The 21,558-nt window shown below is 41.6% G+C and overlaps 3 protein-coding genes and 2 long non-coding RNA genes across 5 annotated transcripts in view; 2 read left to right on the forward strand and 3 right to left on the reverse strand.

The window, feature by feature from the left end:
- Positions 1-341: 341 nt before the first annotated feature.
- Positions 342-1,659, reverse strand: LOC125311070 (macrophage mannose receptor 1-like). Its single transcript, XM_048268881.1, has one exon. It carries the CDS (start codon positions 1,657-1,659, stop codon positions 637-639), a length of 1,023 nt encoding a protein of 340 aa, XP_048124838.1. The 3' UTR covers positions 342-636.
- A 76-nt stretch (positions 1,660-1,735) lies between these two features.
- Positions 1,736-7,191, reverse strand: naf1 (nuclear assembly factor 1 homolog (S. cerevisiae)). Its single transcript, XM_048268880.1, has 9 exons — positions 6,822-7,191; positions 5,937-6,594; positions 5,371-5,527; positions 4,905-4,998; positions 4,711-4,793; positions 3,677-3,837; positions 2,925-2,976; positions 2,717-2,801; positions 1,736-2,516 (listed from the first exon to the last, which is right to left on the reverse strand). Exons 2-9 carry the CDS (start codon positions 6,584-6,586, stop codon positions 2,146-2,148), a joined length of 1,653 nt encoding a protein of 550 aa, XP_048124837.1. The 5' UTR covers positions 6,587-6,594; positions 6,822-7,191; the 3' UTR covers positions 1,736-2,145.
- On the forward strand, positions 5,975-15,237 carry LOC125311073. Its single transcript, XR_007196410.1, has 4 exons — positions 5,975-6,064; positions 6,346-6,454; positions 8,949-9,041; positions 14,943-15,237. It is a non-coding gene; the product is annotated as an uncharacterized LOC125311073 (long non-coding RNA).
- The window catches only part of LOC125311068 (anoctamin-4-like), a 38,080-nt gene continuing 24,589 nt past the window's right edge, over positions 8,068-21,558 (reverse strand). The window contains 17 exon segments of the mRNA XM_048268879.1: positions 8,068-8,899; positions 8,901-9,077; positions 9,330-9,435; positions 9,607-9,726; positions 9,853-10,000; positions 10,592-10,744; positions 10,988-11,130; positions 12,125-12,222; positions 12,331-12,388; positions 12,763-12,874; positions 13,408-13,444; positions 13,606-13,770; positions 15,834-15,974; positions 16,191-16,273; positions 20,285-20,345; positions 20,527-20,623; positions 21,060-21,194. Of these exon segments, the coding sequence (XP_048124836.1) occupies positions 8,879-8,899; positions 8,901-9,077; positions 9,330-9,435; positions 9,607-9,726; positions 9,853-10,000; positions 10,592-10,744; positions 10,988-11,130; positions 12,125-12,222; positions 12,331-12,388; positions 12,763-12,874; positions 13,408-13,444; positions 13,606-13,770; positions 15,834-15,974; positions 16,191-16,273; positions 20,285-20,345; positions 20,527-20,623; positions 21,060-21,194 (1,855 nt within the window). The 3' untranslated portion in view covers positions 8,068-8,878.
- LOC125311072 lies at positions 16,269-21,513 on the forward strand. The gene is made up of 4 exons (XR_007196409.1): positions 16,269-16,714; positions 18,537-18,635; positions 19,620-19,768; positions 19,889-21,513. It is a non-coding gene; the product is annotated as an uncharacterized LOC125311072 (long non-coding RNA).

The raw sequence follows: 21,558 nt of genomic DNA on the forward strand, positions 1-21,558 counted from the left end.
TCTCCACATGCATAGCATATAGGATGACTGAGGTTGCAATAGGATGCAATGATTGTCTATGAAAACCAGTCTGTGTAAGGCAATATAACGGGCAGTATGTTTGAAGCCCAAGGATGTCAAGATGTGATTGGCTCAACAATTTTAATCCAAGACTCATTTTGGTTTTGGGTGTATGAATATCTCAGTTCAGTGATCACTGAAAGGGCTTAATACATGCATCATGTCAGGCTTCCTTTGGATACGATCATCCTGGCCAGTCTTGACTTACGTTAGGCTGTGCACTCTGTAGTTAGTACAGTCTAACATACTACTGTATTGGTTTATTGCTGCCTCCTACTGGGTGAAATAAGAATGACAAAACTTTATTGGCTGACCACTGCACTTTGTAATAACCATCTCAGGATGGGAAAATAAATGTAAAGGGATAAAATATGAACGTGTAATTATACAACAAAGGGTGAAAGCCTTTACAAACAGAATTTCAAATAAATTAACCCCACTAATCAACATTAGTACAGCAGAAACATGCTTAGATATAAAATACAGGGGAGCAATGCAATCTACTTGTGATAATAGGCTGTAGCAGACATCATACCATAAACAAACTCACTATATCCTGTAGGAAGTTCGCCTCCCCTAATAGGCCCTATAGCAGAGAAAGTTTAGCTTCTCCTGGCAGTTTCTGTTCTCCCAGCGGCCATCGTTAGGACTCCGAGCCCCACAGCTGTGGTGTTGGACCGGGCAGCTGGGCAGGGAGCCCTGGGTAAACTTCTGCTTGGTCTCACTCACCCACAGCCACGCGTCTGCCAGGAAGCGCAGGCTGGTCCACACCTGGGCGGTATGGGCCGCGCCGGCTGTCGCGTCTGCCCGGGCCGCCTCTTTGTCGGTGAGCAGGCTAGCCAGGTCTGTGTACTTCTCCCTGCAGTAGAGAAGTGCCTCCTCCCAGGTCATCTTCTCGGTCACCAGGACGATCTCCCCAGAGATCCACTTCGACTCGGAACAGAAGAACGTCCTTGTGTGGTCACAACCCCTGTTGTTCCACAGCCCATCTTCATGGAGCTCTGCACACTTTTCATCAAAGTTAGGCTCTCCAGGGGCCCAGTTCTTATAAACAAACCGATCTCCATTTGCCCAATTCCAGAATAGATCTGCGAGCAGCCGAGAAGAGCTGACACTTACATATTTATTTAGACCAATCCAGCTATAAGAAACACCATGCTTCTTCATTAAACTCTGCAGGATATAATTTTCCTGAACGTTTGTTATGGTGGACAGGTCATCGTAATTGTCTCTACAGTAATCCCTAGCCTCCACCCAAGGCTTTAGAATGTCCACAAAGACATGTGTCCTGTTCGCTCCGTGGGCTAGTCCGCTGAAGACCACCCAGAGAACAACCACCAGTGTCTCCCTCATCTTCGCTGGAGTGTCTGGACTCTTGACATTAGTGGGCCACTGTATAAACCAGCAACTGAACACCTGTAGGCAAATCTGGACTGCATTCAAATGACTATTTCTCCTTTTTACAATGCAAAAACAGACTAAACTTGCAGCTGGACAAATTGTACAAACAGTTTGGCTAATATAGACAAATCTATGTTGCCCACATGTTATGTAATAAATTGTAAAGGAACACACATGCATGTACTCACACTCACACATACACACTCATTCTAAACATAAAAGTAACTTCACTGTCACACAAACCTTTTATATAAAAATTTGTATTATCAAACAAAAAAAAGCTGTGGACTAAATACAAACATGGATCGATCTCACCGTGTAATGTCATTTACAAGCCATCAGTGTTAGCATTATTTACACATCTGTTGAAACTATTCATTTTACTTTTTTCTGAAAAGAAAAAACAAAACCTCAAAAGTCAGACTGGCATTTAAAAAAACAAATAAAAAAAATTGATGTGGATATGGATGATGTCCAGATGGTATTTATTATGCTTTCCGATAAAACTTAAGATAAGGCTCTAATATCAACAGCCTAGTTCACTGTTGTAATTTCCCCTTTCAAATGATCAAAGACCCCCGTTTTCAGCTACAATGTCTTTGATAACTTGATACTACAATGTCTTTGACATTTGATATCTCAAAGTGCCTATAATCTATACCTGTGTGAGTGAGACATTGGATTTCAGTTTGGCCGATGCTGATTGGCTGAGTGTGGGGGTGGAGTCGGTGGAGGGGGAGGTGGTGGCATGAACATCCCTGGGAAGGGGTAAGGGGGCCAGGGCATGTGTGCCGGGGGTGGCCCGGGGTACATGGACAGATATGGCGGTGGAGCCTGGAAGGGAGGGGGGTATGGCGGGTGGAGGTTGTAACCACCACCCATGGGTGGAGGCGGGCGGAAGTGTGGGTTGGGGAGGTGGTGTTGATAGCTGGCTCTGGGGCTGGGTGGCCCAGCGCGGGGGTTGGGAGGCCCCCTCGGCCTCGGGGTCAAGGCCTGGCGTGGTTCTCGTCTGGGGGGCTTCTTGTTGCCTGGTTTCTGTTTGTCCTTATCACCATCTGTGGAAGAGGAATGCAAATATCATCAAGACAAGGGTATGGTGGACAAGACATGGATGAGGCACACTTGTAGGATTCTTCAGAGAACAGTCATGTAGACGGTGTGCTTGGACTCTTCAGAGAACAGTCATGTAGAGGGTGTGCTTGGACTCTTCAGAGAACAGTCATGTAGAGGGTGTGCTTGGCTGCACTAGCCTTACCAGTCTCAGCTTTTTCTTCTCTCCTCTGTTCCTTAAGTCTCCGTTTGGCCAGTGCCTCTTGCTCATCATCGCTGTAGTCTAAAGCCTGAAAGAGGGAGAGGCCTATTCACATCTTCTCTACAGCACAGATACCTACAATAGACCTACACGGCACTAACCTTGTAATGTCTAAAACCAACTAGTAAGAAAGAAAACCATGACAACTAACCTCTGGTGGCGGCTCCTGATCATTCTTCCAGGAGGCATCAGATCCTTTCAGCCTGAAGAGACACAAGTGATAAGTGAGACATTCCGATCAACCATCACTTCAGATGAAGGGTTAGATCAGTGTTGACTCTTAACAGAGTACCAAAGTGTGACGTTCCGTTTCCATGACAACATCACATCACACATCACCAGTGTTGCCATTTTTACAAACCCTTCCTCCAATTTTGATGTAAATACCATGGAAAGCCTTTGGTACTTTCTGTGGTAGGGATAACACAAATATTTCTGACCCCCATTCCAGTGTTGCCCTTGACCATCCCATCTAGTGAACTGACCGAAACCGGTTGCCATTAGTTAAGTAAGCAGAGTTGCACTATTTTAGACTTTTACACTATACTTGACAGTATCGAAATAAGAGTGACATAACAATGTCATGACACATGAACCCTAACCCTAACTTGTTATGACAAAAACAGAATGTCACTTAGTAACAGAAGCGTTGTGTCATTCACATTTATGACTTGTTTATGACACGTTCATGACAGTGTCATTTCACTCTTATGTCCATACTGTCAAGTAAAGTGTAACCCACTATTCTACTCTTGTTCATATTAAGTTGTACTTTGTGAAACAGCTGCATCTGCAGTAACATTTGTGAAGGAGAGCGGTCTCCTCTCTATCCTTTGTGGGAGACCACACGTCTGACGTGGCTGTGGATAGGGGACTATGTGCTTTGGAAACTGGGGGGCTTACTGTCTGAGCCGTTCAGCGAAGATGTAGGCAGTGAAGTCCTTCACCGCGGGGGCGAAGTAGACCGTGGCCTTGTGCTTGAGCTCCTTCTCTGCGATGTCCTTGTCTGAGTTAAACCTGAGCACGTAGAAAGGCTGCACCACAGGCCCAAACACCTCAAACACCTGGGTAAGAAGACGATTCATCAACTCTCAAGTTCATTTCAAATATGTTTGGAAAGCAATTGAAGAGTTCAGATGCAAAACCCTCTAAATCCGTCTGACCACTTTTCTTTTAAATGAGCATTTAAATTCTATATAAATTATCTATAGGTTTTTGCCTATAAATCGGTATTTCAGACCAGGAAGAGAGTGGTATTTAGTGGGTTTAGAAGTTAAATTATTTGATTAGCGTATACTATGTGTGGAGAGCATCCCCTCACCATCTTTATCTCATTTTTGACATAGGTGGCATTTAGAGGCTTTTGCATCTGAACCCTTCAATTGATTCTGCCATTTTCTATATTTAGAAGTTCATGATCTTTTGATTATGTTAGTGGTCCCAGTAGTGCCCCAGTGGTCCCACTAGTCTCCCAGTTTTCTTTAACAACATGTGTAAGATCCACTTTTCAGAACCAATGAGGGAACTGGAAGTGGTCAAGGGAAATCGTGAAGCTCTCTCTTTTGAAAATATAACAATTTATATAGAACCCCTGTTGAACCTAAATCAGACTCCACTTAATGTGGAAAAGTTTCACATCAATGTAATATTACTATCCATAATAGGTTGATATACCCACAATACAGACTGCTTATGGGAATGCCTCCTATCACCTGCTTATTAGACTCGTGACTCTAGGAATAATGTAACACTGGTTTCCTCCTACTGCCTGTTAATTCGGGCAGTTCCATAAGCACAACATGTTACAAGTTCTGAGATGGTTAGAGACTACAGTGCTAACCTGGACTACTAAACAGTTGATCAAAATCCTGAGCTACAGAGAAAGAATGACCTTAATTGATGACTTCTAAAACGTCAAAGATTTGATACTTTCTTACCTTGCCAATGGCCACTCTCTTCTCACTGAAGATCACACTGTCATCATTGAGAGGAGGGGCATCCTTGAATGACTCCACAATCACTAGAGAACAGACAATATGTGCTTCAGAAATCACACGTGTGGCTACTGTTTAGCTAAAATATGTACATCTATCCACAGAGACAGCTGAAGACAAATCATTTATCCACATACCGAGCTTGTCAACGATACTGGAGATGAGTCCCATGGGCTTGAGCTCAGTGTCCTCTGGAAGACTGATGTGGAGGTCCTCCACCGCAGGCAGCTCCTACACACACACACACACACACACACACAGAGAGAGAGAGAGAGCTAAATCTAGTCAGCATCCCACAATACAGGACAAACGTTGTTAGCAACACTAATATACAGTTAACCTGAATGGAATGGAGCTGTAACTAAATATGACAATGTTTTGGACTTGGTGGAGTACCAAGGGGATGAACAGAACCACAGATTTAGCTGTTTAGCAGCAGTAGATGTATTGTGAAGGGAAGGAAATGCCGCTGGTCAACAATGTCTACACGAGTGCGATGCAGTACAGTGTGTTTTGGTATCACTCTTTTGGAACTGCTGTGTGCACTGAGTTTTAGAGTGAATCAGAGAATCAGTCAGCGGTTCTGATGTGTTTCTCTCTTACATCAACGAGGACTTCATCTTGAGTCTTGAGAGGTGCTGGTCCCTTTCCTTTACTGAGACCTTCTTGGTCGTCCTCTTCCATAACAATTAGTAGAGGTCCAGATGAGGAGGAAGAAGATGAGGAAGATGAAGACGACGAAGAGTCTGAGTCCGAATCACTGAAGGAAAGAATGAGAGAAATCTCAGTTAACGTCATATGTTGTAGGTCACAAAAGCTAAAGTTTGATTAACTAAAGAGCCATCACAAACCATAATATAATTTGTAATGCTTCTGCTGGGTTTTCCCAATCTTAAAACCTTGTTGGCTGCTTGCTTTCATTTGATAATGATGGAGCCTACTTTCAGCAGTAATTTAGCACAATATGATTACATTTACTGTTAATGGTCTTACAGAAGCGAAAACATCTTCTCAGCAATAAGGCTAATGATTTATAAAGAAAAGGGATACCTGTAGCATATAATTGGGCAATACAAAAAACTATCTCCACTATCTTACTAGCCAGGGTGAACCCAGAAGAAACTGTTAACAAATTTGAATTTGCTCTGCAGGTCAGTCAGTTGGCATACCTGTCTGACGAGTGGTCATCAGAACTGTCCCCTCTGTACTGAATGATGCTGCTCAGTCCCTCAGACTTCTGGACAAACTCAAGATTCGTGACGGAGGCCACAGCAGACTGTGGCACCATCTTCGTATGGTCAGTTGTTACTGGTGGAGTTGCTGTAACTTCCATGTCCTCTGTCGACACAGTCCGGATATTTTCCTGTTCCGTTATGTGCTCTGTTTGACTGGTGGCAACATTTTCCTTTAATGCAACCGTTTTTTCGATACAGTCTGTAGTCTTCAGCATCAGCTCAGAATCCATTTGGTCCGTTGACAAGACACCCTGCGAGGAGTCTACACTAACATACTCTTGTTTAATTCCAGGCTCTATGTGAATCTCACTGTCCGCACTGTTACTTGTTGACTCTTTTACAGGTTCCTGATGAACACTTGTGGAATTGAACTCCATTGCTCCCAAGGTGGTGGAGGCGGTCGTGTCCATATCCTCTGATGTTGCAGGCTGAGTCTCCAGACTTGTTGCCAGGTTAGTATCACTCTCAGTGCATGTATTAGTTGATGCCACAGATATAGTTCCAACGGTTGGAGCACTGTAGTCGTTCACTGCAGTCTCTTCCAAAGTTTGGTTTTCAAAATCCCCGCGACCATCTTTATCCATTTTCAAATCTGTTTGAAAACAGTAACGTTAATGTTAACTGGCTTAACTTATGGTTAAGATACGCCGTCAATGTAACCACTAAGACATATTCCCAATTCTATGTTTGATGTTACAACCAACACATCCAAAATTGCCAAATAGACAAAAGAAATTCAAGATTCAAGATCACAATAATCGAGCGGACTGTAAAAGATAGCCTGCGTGATTATTTCTCATGTGAAAAGTGGAAACTTACCTGATGTTAGCTTGCTAACTGCTGCGTGCTGAACATGAATTGTGACTTAAAAAGCTCACTATAACTGACAGAATGTAGTAAAAACAAACCGATAATTTAATTAATCGTAATGATGTGTTTAAGTATATCTAACGGTTAGTAATTTCCCAACCCTAACTTCCAGTAGCTTATGATGTATCTATTCTAGTAAACCTTACGCGTGGTGCTGACTCTTTCACGTGGTTCGGGTCAAAACATTTGAGGAAAGTGCCAAAATAAAAGTCTAGCCTCTCGTCTAGCTGCGTCAGGGAGTCTTTGAGAATAAAATGTGGTAGTAGCTTTATCTGAACTAGGACTATAAAGTAAATGTAATATTTATATGTATGTTATTTTGTAAGTTAAAGTAAGAGCACCAACGTTTATTTAGAGCACCATTCATGGAACTAAATGTAGCCTAATGGGACACACTTCCGGTATTTTTACAGTCTATGTGCACAACATCAAAATAAAAGCCTATGTGCCTTTAAAGTCAAAGTCAGCTATTGCCTAATATAAGGAGTCGCCTTTGTTTATGTTAATATTTACATTTATTAGCAGATGCTTATGTCCCATACAACTTGCATTAGACCTATATTTTAACCAAAGACCAAATGAAACATATCAGAGAGCTCACCACTCCCTTATTCCCAGCTAACACAGGGTTTAATTTTTGTGTGAGCACTTTGCTTTCAGTTTTTGGAGCCTGGGCTGCCTAGACTGTTTTTTCTTTCTTTCTTCTTCTTCTTTAACAGTGTATTAAGTATGTAGTGTAGGCTACAGTTACTCATGTAATGGATCGTGAGGAGATATTAGCTGAAAACTACAAAAAATATGGCCTTGAAATCAAGTATATTCAAGGCCATATTTTTTGTAGTTTTCAGCAAATATCTCCTCACGATCCATTATTATATTTGCTGAAAACTACAAAAAATATGGCCTTGAAATCAAGTAGCCTACAATCGCTGACGGCACCTTTAAATGCCCCCTATTTATTTACTTGTCTTGCATAGGAAGTCTTTGGTGAGAATACAATTGCTTTAAACAAATGACAATTCAACTGACGTCCTCTTAATAGCCAACTATACCCCTTTCACTTTCTCAGGCCCCTCAATAACGTGGCAGAAGAGATGTCACTAACAATAGGACAGCAGCACAAGAAACAGAAAATAATGATTGAATCTTGTGCATCAATGAAGGACCCAAAAGAGACTGACAAAATGCTTGCAATATAGCTTTATTGTACTGCTTGTCTCCTATATCAACAGTTTATCTGAACTTGCTATGGAAACTAGTTACAAGAGCTTTTCTTAAACTAAATCAGTAAAGCACTGTAGATATTGTTTCTAGTGGATTTTTCTCTCTATTATATACATTCACCTAAGTAGTTCTCCATTTGAAAGCATTTTGTCCTAAATTCTTGAGGAATAGATACAAGAGAATTTGTAAACAATCTGTTACTCAACTCACAATGGAAGAGAGAACATTTTCTTTTGTAACAAGAGTAATTCTTCATCATATATTTACATTCATTGTCTGAAAAAAATACTGGCATGTCCCAAAATAGGAAAGACTGTGCGACGTCATGGTGAAGCAGGTATACATTTGAGGAAACTGTTCCACCATCAACCATTTCAGTAACACACCAGAGGAAAGTGACACCTTTGAGTCATTACGAAATCCACTTCCTGGTGCTCCTGGCCCTTGTGGTTGAGTTCAGTTCATGTCCTTGTCCGTCTCTCATTGTGACCACATGCAATAAGATGGCAACAAGGCCATGTATTACAAAACAGACAATCAAATGAAAAGTACAGTTAAACATGAAATGTCTTAAGATTTGAGTTATGAAAACCAAGCAAATATCACCGTCATCCATACTGTCCTGAAACCAGTGGAGTATTTTAGCATTAAAATATACGGGAGAGTGAATTCCCCTGTTGTGCTAATGCTTTACTGGATCATTCCTCATACAAAGATTCACGACCCACATTTAACTGTCAGTCATTACTGGATGGCTCATGCCTGGGCTATTTTTCATGTGTTCATGGCCATTCATTGTGGTGAACTCTTTTCATTCTTCTTTTTCTTCTTTTCATTTTTCTCCTTTTGTAGTCTCTCCAGCTCAGCCTCATACATGATCTCCTGGATCAGATACTTCTCCCTGCGCATGCGGTCACGCAAGTCTTTTGGCAAGTCAGGGATCAGGTAAGCAATGAGGTTCTTGATGGTGAAAACCATGTGCTGTGTCAACAGAGGAGATCAGAGGAAAGTGATCAGTGCTATCACTGAATGCTCACAGTATGTTCTGATTTACCTGCACCTTTGACTTTACTTATTGAAGACCTTCTACATTGCTATTTAAAGTGATAAGACTCGTTCAGTTCAAGTTCATGCAAGCATACAGGGATATCAGTTAAACTAAATAGAACTTCAAAATCTCACACACTGTCATGGACTAAGTTCCTGGTTGCTGATAGATAGAAAGAACCTAACCTCGAATACAATGATGAAAGCCAGGCGGGCAGCCAAGACATGCCAGAACTGCAGTGTGTAAGAATATGGCTCTTCAGAGTTGGGATCTTCTCTGTAGTCACGGTACCTAAGGGCAAACAAATAACAATCTCTTACGTTTCATCCACGTTATAATCTGTATAAATCCCAAATGACATATAAAGCTGAATGTTTCCTTCATATATTACTGTCACACTAAACAGTCTTTATGGTCAGTAACTGCAATAAGTCATTAATTATAAAATAGAGGATGACACACCTGCAATACCTCACAGGGTCCCCGAACAGTTCTGATCCATTTGTTCGTGGTTGGGACTTGCTCTCAAAATCGGATACCCGGAATATTGAGAGACTGGCATTAACATAGCCCATCATACACCTACAATACAGGGCGAGAGAAGAGCAGTGAAGAGCAGGGATTCAATATATATTGTAACAGATGTATCCTTCAACATACACATGTATCCTGAGAGTTGTGCTCCACTCATGTAGACTGATCCCTCACCTCTCCCCCGCACGGCCCTGCCCAGCACAGGGGCCATATTTGTAGGCATAAACCAGCCGGGGGATGAAGTCTGAGGTAATTGCAATGACAAAGGCATTGCTGATGACAGAGAGAATGCCAATACCCTCCAAAATGCCATACCAGATTCCTAAAAAAAAACACAAAAAAACAACGACCAGTTCAAGTCATGTTAAAGGATAAGTTCGGTGTGATATTGACCTAAAGTGTGTTGAAACATGATACCGATAGCCCATCTCGGCTTGTCCCCTGCACTCCGAAATCTGGTGCTAGTTAGCCGATGCTACCAACAGGTTTTCAATGGGGGTGCCTCGGGCATCGGACTAGCCATGCAAATAAATCACTGTTTTCCACCATTTAAGGCTCAAAGTAGTTCCACACTTCATTGGTAGACTTCCGAGGGCCTTGACATTTAAAACGAGACATTGAGAACTAACTAGCACCAGATTTCGGAGTGCAGGGGACAAGCCGAGATAGGCTATGAGACAAAAGTTCACACTCGGTATCATGTTTCAACACACTTAAGGTCAATATCACACCGAACTTATCCTTTAAGGTGGAGTTGAAACACAAGGATTTGGAGGGGTAGAGCATCAAGATAATAAATCCTCTTAGGGTTGTGTCACAGACTGATCAAACCATTGCTGTCAAATAGCACAGGAGCCGGCTTTTTTAAAAGTTCCTCCACAAGGTTGACCAACATAACGTTTGCTCTTCTTACCAATGTCTTTGGCTTGGGAGGGCAAAGGTCGGCGCCACTGTGTGACAAACTTGAACGCATCCAGACGGATTTCGATGATGTTGTTGAGGAGGGCCAGGAGAGGGGCCAGGGGGAAGGCAGCTACAAAGATGGTGGTGAAGCCAAACTGTAAGACTGAAGAAAACAGTACTGGACATGTGAGTGCAGCGACACACTTTGGGTAGTGTAGTTTTAGTAGACTGTTTGGCACAATCAAATGTAATTGTTGATCTGTCTGTCTGCCTTGGATCTGGCTTTCTGGGAAGTGTTGCTGTATAGAGTATAAACTCTGATAAACAAAACAGACAAAGTATTTTTTGTCAAAACAACAGATAATAGCATTCATTAAATCTGCAGTTTATTCAAGACATCACATACTCATCTCCAGGTATTCATCAAACAGGCCATAAGTGTTCATAGGCTGGAGGTTGTAGTCCTTCTCCCACTGGGGAAAGACATCCATAGCCTTCTGGCCAAACTCTTTCCTGAGACGTCGCTGTGTCCACCAGTTCTGGATCAGTCTAAAGGCAGAGGCAACCCCCATGAGTTGACAATAATGAATAGCTAGTTGGTCAAGTGAGGAGGCAATGATCTAAAGACGTTACATAATAAACAAGCATGACTATTTTAGACATGTATTTGTGATCTTCCTTGAGTAGAAACCTAATTGTAGATCTTGTTGATTCCTGTTAATTCAGGTCATTCTGATCGCACTTGTTCAGTGAAAACTGATAATAACTTAATAGTTTTCTTTGAAATTATTTTTCTTTCATTGCTGCAAATACAATTATGCTTTCTTGAATATTCAGAAAGAATCTCATGATGAAGGCAATAATAAATTAGTAGTAAACTATCAAAATTTGGGTCATGTGTGATGGATTCAGTGTCAGAAGCTATTCATTAACAAAAGAAAAAACCAACATGGTGCAGGTCTAGTAACAGTCCTGCATCAGCCAATGTGTCACCCTGGACAATCCTGCCTTCCTAAATGACCTAGGTGAATGTATGTGTCTGTGTGTGCGCTTGTAAAAGAGTGGGGATACACAACATAGAAAATACAAACAAACAGATAAAACAAGCAAATTAGTGCAGCTCTCCCAAAAAGGCCTGGGAAGTTAGCTTCAAGTGAGACCAAAGCATATCATTCATAACAAAGGACAATTGAAGAAACCATATGGATAGGGTTGGGACGACAATGGAATTTTCCAGACTTGTCAGTGAAAGAAACAACTGTACAAATGATACATAACAATGTATCATCACAATGGCATTATTGACAAAAATATTTCTACCATAACAAGTGATAAGGCTTTAGATGTGTATGAAACGCATCTGAGTCGCTAATGGACATAAAAGCGTAGTCTGTTGTTACTGCGAGAACTGTTTGGCTTATTGTAAACAGTCATAGAGTTTGGCATAGTGAAAGAATGCTTATGGTTAAAAGCTTTTAAGGTGATTTGCTGTGGGTTTTTTTTCCTTATGCATGCTATCGATTATCGTGCCAACCCTACTCACGGATATCCCAGCTCCATGAAGTTGTTCCAAGTTTGCTTGAGCACCATAATGATTCCCATCTGCATGAACAGGTCTATAAGACAACCACTTGGATGGCACTAAAAGGGGGGAGGGGAGGGGGGGCAGATTTCTCATGTTACCCTGTCAGCACGTCTAAAGACCAACATTTATATCAAAATGGAGTGCCATAGTGAAACGCCCCCTACCTCCTCCAGCTTCCAGCGGTTGATCAGGCGAATGTAGGCACCTGGACGACCAGTGAACCTAGCCATTAAAAACAACACTGTGAGGAAACGAAGTGAACTTGTTGACAAAATGGTCAGGTGGCTTATGAAATGGCAGCTGTAGCCATTTGCACTGCATTCATTATGGACATGTGGGTTTCTTTGGGTGGAGGGCTGTTAGTTGGCATAATGGGCATGGACCAAGATTACACTGAAAGAGAATGGCACAAGCACTGGTGTGGTATAGCTGTAGACAAGCTGCTCTGTGTGTGTCGTGTTTCATGTCTTAGGTTAGCTACAAATTACTACTACTCTGCTGTCAGATGAAAATCTGGTTCAGTCACACATGGACACACTAAACAATTCCTTTGAGTTTTCTTTGCGGAGCTGTACAACTTGACTGTAACGTCTTACCTTCCAAGGAAGAATGCAATGTAAAAGGTAGAGCTGTTCAGATTGACAAACTGGAAAAGGAACATCTTTAAGGTGAAACTGTTCTCCCATTCTGATTCTGTTCTTGGCTGCTCTGTGTGTTCAAAAAGAATTTGAGAGTGTCAACTCACTTACTGTATCTACATGCATATCTTTACTAATACCTACATGCCATTGTTACGTCATTGAGTAAAATAAGGCTTTAGTTAGATTCAATATGAAATAACTAAGCTTCCAAAACTCTTTGTTTCTATATTACTTTTCTGGTTCTGGTGATGGGATTTGCTTATGGGACGCTTTTGTCCATCAAAAGAAATAATTGATGCAGAGTTATGAGACCTCTGCAGATCACCCTAGCGTAGTTATTCAACTCTGACATTTTGTTCTTTGGCTACTTCGGCATGGAGACCAACTGAGCAAACTCAAGAGGGAAGAGAAGTTATTATTTTACTTAATTTACATTATTTTTAATACATTTGACTTGATTTAACATGCAAATACATTAGCTCTCGGCCACCCCTGAAGCCCTCTTACCTCACTGCCTCAGACTCATGTCAACCTCATGGAATTAAGCAATTTCTGTATAAATGCAAACAAAGGTCTATGTCTTCCTCTTAATAACCTTACCTAAGTTGGTAAGCAGAAGTGCAACTTTTTCGTACAACTGGAAAAACACACACACACACACACACACACACACACACACAAAAAAAAACAGGAAAATTAAGCAGAAGACCAAGAACAATAATTTAGTGAGGTGATTTGTTGGATGATAATTTCATAACTGTGGCCATGACCGTGTGTGAGACCACTTGCAGTACCCACCACGTTCAGTAGCATGATGATGCAGAAGTTGATGCAGACTGCAGTTCCGGTAGTGGCCACCTGAGAGTTATTCCTGATGAGGGCCCAGTCAAAGGCAGCAAACGTGCTGACCGTCACCACGCGGTAAATCACAATGCCAAAGACAGCAGCAATCACCACCAGAATCTGGGGAAGGAGAGGGTAGAGTGCACTATCAGGCATCAACATCTGCCAAAGAAAAGAAGGCCAAAGAAGGCTAATGATAAAACTCTACGTTTATCATTAGCTTACTTCAATGACAGGTGATAAAAAAGTCAACTGAACTCAACTACTAGTGAAAGAATTTTCTTATTCACATTTACATTGTAATTTACATTTGCCTTCAGCTGAAACCTTTATCCAAAGCAACTTACAAATGAGGACTATTCAAACCACAGTGCAGGAGACATTAGTTTAACAGCCAATACAGTCTTTACATGCAAAATAACCTGGGGATGATAGTGCAGTTTGGGTAAAGCCCAGGAGAGTCATATGACATGGAGCAGTGGATAGAGATAGAAGTGCTTGGTAAGTGCAGCTAGGCGTGTTAGGCTCTCGGAAGAACCTGGTTGTCAGGAGATTCTTGAAGATAAAGAGGGACGCCCCTGTACTGGTAGCATTACTAACTCATTCCTCCATTGGTACTACAAAGACGCGCAATCTGAACTGACGTATGTTTACGGGTGGCAGTGCAAGACAACATTCTCTGGAGGAACGCAACGGCTGAAGGGTGTAAATTACTAGCTATATCAATAAAGGATAGTGACCCATATGAAAAAGGACGTATTTGTAAAGTAATAATGAAAATATATCTTTAAAAAAGACAGGAATAATCATTGTGAGGGAGACCAAGAGGCCAAGAGTGTGCATCCTTGATGTTTTGTGTGTGTATCTTTTATCATGGTAAGAATTAGTAAATATAAGGAAATAAATAACATTGACAAGATCCAAATCTTAATCAGACTGTAAACACAGTCAAATTGCGTGTCTCTAAAAAAGGTATGCAGTCATGTGCTATGGATATGGATGTGGTTATTATACGAATCTTGATAGCATTGTAGGCTATAAATATGTTGATAAAGACATGTTTTTATTGCATAACACTATTGCGTTCATTGTTCTCTTTCTGTCTCTGTCAGGAATAATTATTGTGAGGGAGGCCAAGAGTGTGCATCCTTGATGTTTTGTGTGTGTATCTTTTATCATGGTAAAATTGTTAAATATAAGGAAATATACAACATTAACAAGGTCCAAATGTTAATCAAGTTTTAGGTCAGACAAAATGAACTCATCTATCATAACACCTTTTTGTACTATAGGATGTCACTTTCAGAACCAAAGAGGGAACTGGAAGTGGTCGAAGGAAATGAAGCTGTCCATGTCCTCTAACCTAGAGGATATCTAAGAAACTCAAGAAGGCTATGCGGGTCAGAGCTTAAAACAATTTATTTGTCAGGTGTAAGTTACTCATCCAAACATAATAGTGTCCATTTAGAATGAATAATGTGAAGTTACAAATAGAGAGATCATACGAAACAATCAGAGAATGAACATACCCAGCTCAGAGGATGATGGCTACACACCAAAGTGGTGCGGGAGTTCTGACTACAGAATGGCAGTTTATGATAGGTTACATTGATAGGGATCACATGGTGAGTTGTTGATGAAACTGAGACCATTGCTGTAGTGAGACCATTAGAGTGAATCAATCAAGACATGACAATACATTTGATTACATTTCCTGGTCCAAGTTCACTTCTGTGGACATGTGACAAGCATGTGACAGTAGGCCCACAATAGGCCCACACTTAGTAGCTGATCAAAAGTCCACATATGATTGAAAGGATTATCATCAGCCTGAGAATTAGGATCATACAGTGGGCTACCTTCCTAGAAAAATGAACTGCTAATTTACATGTTGCCCTGTGCTAGTTCTCAGTGTCATCTCTCTTCTCTCTTCTCTAAACCTGAATGATCTTTCAGTAGCATTCAGTTCACAGAACTAAAGTTACTGTATTTTGTTCAAGTGTGTGTTTGTTTGTCTGTGTGTGTGTGTGTGTGTGTGTGTCTGTGTGTGTGTGTGTGTATTTAACAGGGACTATTGCTCTGTGTAATCAAACTACATGCTTCAGATTGGCGTAAAGCTTAGGATCTACAGTATAGTAACATATCTATCTCAACCCATCATTTGGAGGTGGAGAGGCACTGACCATAAAAAAGATTCCTGATGCTGACACTATGAGTCTGCTGTATTTGTCTGTGAACGCCTGGTACGGCTCCGGCTTCCCTGATATGGGGTTCATCCGCTCCTTCTTGGAGTACTTGGCCTCAAACTGAGGCCGGACGTCTTCCTGTAAGAGACAAAAAGCAGACTGTAAACACAGTCAAATTGCGTGTCTCTAAAAAAAGTATGCAGTCATGTGCTATGGATATGGGTGTGGTTATTATACGAATCTTGATAGCATTGTATTAATATGTTGATAAAGACATGTTTTTATTGCATAACACTATTGCTCTCTCTCTGTATCCAGCGTCTTATGAGTGGTGAATAGGAGGGAAAGGTCCACCTCCTCCTCCTCCCAGTCTATGAGGTCCCAATCATAGGCCAGAACAGCACGTCTCCTCTTCCAGAACTCTAGGAACACTGTTGCTGTATGCACACACACACACACACACACACACACACACACACACACACACACACACACACACACACAGGAGGGAGGAAGAGAGAGAATAAGAGAGTGAGAAGAGAAAGAAAGTGTGAAAGGGGGCGACTCTGAGCTATTGTGGACAAAGTCCTCAGGGAGAGATTACCTATTGGCAACTTATTTGCTAACTTCTGACATGATGAGAGTTGAAAGCTAGAGTGTCTCTCTCTCTTTCTCTCTCTCTGCAATTAGTTTCTTTCCATGTGTCCAGTGGAGGACCACGCTGTTTACAGCCACGGCCAAAAAAGAATACCGCATAGAATTACAAACAAAGCCCTGTGCACAGAGTCTCGCTGTTACTAGCCAAGCACTTCATTCTGGAGGACAGCTGACTGTGGGATTCTCGGAGGGGCGAAGCTTCACGACTCTTAGGCTTCCAGGTATGTTGAATGTTGTTAGAGCCCAAATTACATGTAATTATATGAGAGCAACTTGTTTTAGAGAGGCATGTTACTAACCTGGGTACATTCGCAGGTCATGCATGTGTTAAGGCTGATTAATGCCCTTATCAAGCGACTGCAGGCTGACCCAAACTCTCGTTAGGCTGTTGTTGTGCATAGTTTCTCTCCAGGGTGCACGGACGCTTCCCTTCCAGTATTCTAATTCTATTACTGGCTTCTGTGCTTTCAATTGCATATGACACAGTAGACAATGGAACTGTTTCAAAAGATTAGAAGACAAGAGTGTGGCATTCTTGCACACTTGTCTTTGCTTTATGGCTCTTGTTCAGGTTATTGACCTTTGCTTTTTACTGGGAGATGGCACATTCAAAACACAGGCGTGTTTAAACATTGAAAAAGTGTTCTTGTGTGTTTCAGTGGTGTAGTACTGCTTGAAGGGGCATCCAAGGGGTCTAGAAATTCTTCCCAATAATACCCCATGTCACAAGCTATTTGAGTGATTTTCTCATGGCTGATTGGGCAGCAATTTTCCACTCTTATGTCACTGTGTACTGCAGGCTGTATGACACTTTATGGTGCACTTAAGCACCCTTTAGCCCTCTTCTAATTGACAAACTAACTTTGTCCACTCTCTTCATAGTGTTTTAATATGTTGGAACTATTAGGTGCTTAAGCTTTTAACATCCACATCCACGTTTGACCAATGTGTATTACATTCCTTATTGACATGAAATATGTTGAGGTAATTTCCAGAAGAAAATATAAATGATGTAAGTCTGAAGTATTACAGTTATAAATACCCTTTTACAATTAGTCTAGAAATTATCTATGTTTCATGTTTCAGAACTGCTGTATCCGCTCTCTTGTCAGCTGTAGAGGATACAGCAGTTCTGCTTCTTATTGCACTTGTTTTAAGAACACAGTCTAGCAACATAAACGTTCAAACCTTCAAGGAATAGCAGGGCTCTCAGACATGGCACATTCACCTACACAACATTACTTCAATCCAATCACCATCGTTTTATCTTCTCATGTACAGTACAACTGTAAAATACTCCAATAAGTCTTACTGGTGTACCCAGATAATAGCACAGATTCTAACGATGTATCTCTTAAAATAGAATTAGAATTAAATTTAAATCTCTCACTTTGGCCTATAGGACATTAACTAGATCTGCTCCTAGTTATTTTAATTCAATAATCAAGCCTTACATCCCCAACCGCCCACTGCGGTCTTCTGGTGAGCGTATGTTGTGTCGACCAGTCATGAAAACTGGGTCTAATTCCAGACTCTTTTCTTCAGTGGTTCCATGTTAGTGGAATGAACTGCCCAGTGCTCTCCGTTCCTGTGGTAGTTTTGGGTCGTTTAAGAGGGGTCTAAAGACATTCCTATTCAACATATACTTAGTTGTTTAAGCGCTTATGTGTTATGGTTTATATAATGTTGTTTTATTTTAATTGGGCTGTTAATTAATTTGACATTATTGTTTATTATTGATATTCTCCTTAATGTAGTCTTAGCATGTCATTGTTTTTATATTATTGATTGAATTGACATTATTGTTTTATTAATTGCCTTTCCCCTTTTTTACATTGCTTTTTATTAGGCTATTGCTTGAATTGATATTATTGTGTACTACAACTATTCTCCTTACTATATTTGACCTACATTTTAATCTGTTCCCTGTTCAATTTTAAATATTATTATGTTGTTTTGTATTTATGTGTCGCTTTGGACAAAGGCGTCTGCTAAATCCATAACCATAACCATAACCATAACCATCTCTTGTTTACCGTCTAGAGTGACTGACATTCTCTCAAATGGAGCTTCCACTGAACAGCAGCCTGTCCGATGCTCTGCAGCCCTCCATCAAGGAAGAGCGCTTTACTGCTAGCACAGGTGAGCCACAGCTACAAGCCCCCTATGGGCCATCTTTATGAGCAATCTCCTTCCATCGATCCGCTCAGCCATCATCTACTTGTCTGTCCATCCATCACCATCCAACTATTCACCACTAGCTAACTTCCAAAAGGTCTCCTTTGCAGTCCCTGGACACGAGGAAGGACTTGTAAGTGAGGAATTGGGCAATGAGTAGTACAAGCCAATGTTGTTATTGATAGCTCACTGAAGGCCTCCCACACACAAACACACACATGCACACATGATTGTCACTGTGATATTTGCCACCAATGGGTTTGTGAAACACTACTTGCAGTAGTACTGTGATTCTCACTGTCCTTGTGTCACTATGGAACTGGAGGTGAGAATGAGAGGGCAGAGGAGTGCAAGTTAGAGACACCACACGTGTCAACAAACAGTGTCAACAGACACATACACCTTCCTCAGATAGGACACACATAACATGAATAACTTCATGTCACTAGTCTTCTTAATGGCTCGTCAACTGATGCCTGATGCCTGATGTTCTATGGCCCAAAGGTTTGCCAGTGAGCACTGGATCAACCAAAGAAACACCACAGATGTGTGTACTGTAGATCTATAATCCCTTGTTTGAGAGGTGTGAAAAGTAACTTTCTCAAACTCCAGCACAACAGCGTGGCAGTCGATTTTCACACAAAAACTTAGCAAACTTCCACTCACACACACACACACACACACACAGAAACTGAGCAAGCTTTGATCTGCATCTGTGCTCAGTTGGGAAGTGGATCAGAGTCCCAACACAAACACACTGCGTCCATGTTTATATTTGCAATGCTGAGGATAGCCTCAGGACACCTCTCAGAAGCAGTCCGAAAAATATACTAGGATTGTCATTTAAACTCCATGGCTAGTGATTCTAAGCAGCGGCGGAGTGGGGTGATGAACTACGACATGTGCACCTGTCTTAACAAGAGCTCGTGCTGTCTTGGTCTCCTGCAGTGGGCACTGTGGTTGTGCTGATAGGGCGTGTTGACCTTCGCTCTTCAGCTGGCGCTCGTCGCTGTTTTTCTACAAGTGCTGGAACTACGACGCACAGATCCGAGAAAGCCACAAAGACGCAAAGCAACCAGGGAAACCTGTCGCAAAAGGTAATCCTCCCGATGCAACGACATGAAATCGCAAACTGTTCCGACTCACGACATAAATAACACATCCTGTCCACAGTATTATACACCTGACTGCCTATGTCTTATGTTTTGGATCCTCAGAGAGCATCAGCCTTCTGACTGCACCTCGGCATGACGCTGGCTTCCACACCGGCGTGGCATTAGCGGCGGCTGGTTTGTACTCCACTCATCTGGCTCACTCCTACTGCTATTATGAGGAGCTGGACCGGCTCTCCCCAGCGACGCCTTACTTGCCCTGTAATGCCTGGGATTTGGTGCAGCGCTGAAGAGCACGCTTAACAAGAGACTGCAGCACTCCCTCCGCACGCTCTCGCTGCAAGGAGCAGCCCCACACTGGACACTTCAGAAGCTCAAATCACACACACACATACACACGCTGCCATTTGTATCAGGTGAAATCTCACTATGTGTTAAGGGAAGGATGCTTGACATTGCTTTAGAATGCTTATTTGAGTTTAAATGTTTTTAAACACTTACCCCAAACTGCCATGAATACAGCAAAGAAAACAGTCGCTCCATTATCGAAAAGATGGGTGACCTACAATACCAACAAGCACACACACACACACACACACACACACACACAAACACACACACAATCCCAAAACTGTATTAATTGAGGTACGCTACATGAACAGATATGAATAGCAAGTAACCGCATTTGCATACATTTTTTGAAGAAAAAGGCAAACCGAGCAACTCAAGTAGGTTAGCCTCACCTTGGCATATATACAGCTGTCTGAGAGTCTCATGTATGGGCAGTAGTGGTCACAGAGGGGACACATGATGATGTCAGTGGCCTGGCAGACCTCTTTACTAAAAGAAGTAAAGGCCATCTTAGAGGCAGCAGCACAGCAGCAGTGACAGCAGATCTTTCTGGCTCTGACATCTGTCTGGTGTCCCTACACTGGCCTCCCAGTGTGCACATGCTACTGTGATCTCACTGAATGATAATGTTAAGGTTAGAATAAGCAAACGTCATGAGGACATTTATATTGCTTCATACACAGCTGATATAAACTATAAACTGGAATATACAGAATATATTGTATGCTAGCTAGGTTAACATCCTGATTGCAAATCAGAAAAGAAAATGTTCTCAGTAAAACAGTATCTATCCTGATCTCAACGAGAATTTCAACATCACATATCTTACTTAAAGTATCTTGAAGTAATAACTAAGTAAAAATGTTTAAGAATTCCCTCACATGAATGCGATAATTTGATAGAACTGAGTTGACAGTTACATTACCTAACCTGGCAGTGCTCCAAGGTAAACACCCCATAGAGAAAGACCATGAGCCCTACAATAGCTGCTGGGAACAGCATCCCCGTGTACCAGCCCAGCCAGGCGAAGTAGAGGCCAATCTTCTCCCCGAAGTATCGTCTGAGATTCACAACATGATATAAGACAGATGCTGCTCCCTCTACCCACAGTTCAGTTCATCAAGTGCCTCATGTTTGTGCCTCATGTAGTATTATAATTATGTCTCTGTTTATGATATTAAAAGTATTGGTATGGTATTGATAAATGCAATCAGTATTAGGCAATCTAGTCATGATTTGTTTTGATTATGCATCTATGTGAAATGTACCTTATGTTCAATTTTCCTTACTTAATAGCAGTTCAGCCAGACCTGTTATTGTATTATGCTTGTCACATTAAAAACACTGTATGTGTGTTTTTTAAAAAAAATGATCACTCACTAACTGTACTGTTAAGTTCATTCACTTCTGCCATTTTCAATGGA

Source organism: Alosa alosa, chromosome 17 (assembly GCF_017589495.1).
Source record: "Alosa alosa isolate M-15738 ecotype Scorff River chromosome 17, AALO_Geno_1.1, whole genome shotgun sequence".
NCBI lineage: Eukaryota > Metazoa > Chordata > Actinopteri > Clupeiformes > Clupeidae > Alosa > Alosa alosa.

Coding starts and splice junctions, on each gene's coding strand:
- LOC125311070 (XM_048268881.1), bottom strand. CDS start 1,659: ATGTGTGAGTGTGAGTACATGCATGTGTGTTCCTTTACAATTTATTAC.
- naf1 (XM_048268880.1), bottom strand. CDS start 6,586: ATGGATAAAGATGGTCGCGGGGATTTTGAAAACCAAACTTTGGAAGAG. Junction 4,794..4,904: donor CAGTATCGTTGACAAGCTCG/GTATGTGGATAA, acceptor TCTGTTCTCTAG/TGATTGTGGAGTCATTCAAG. Junction 2,517..2,716: donor AGAAGAAAAAGCTGAGACTG/GTAAGGCTAGTG, acceptor CCTCTTCCACAG/ATGGTGATAAGGACAAACAG.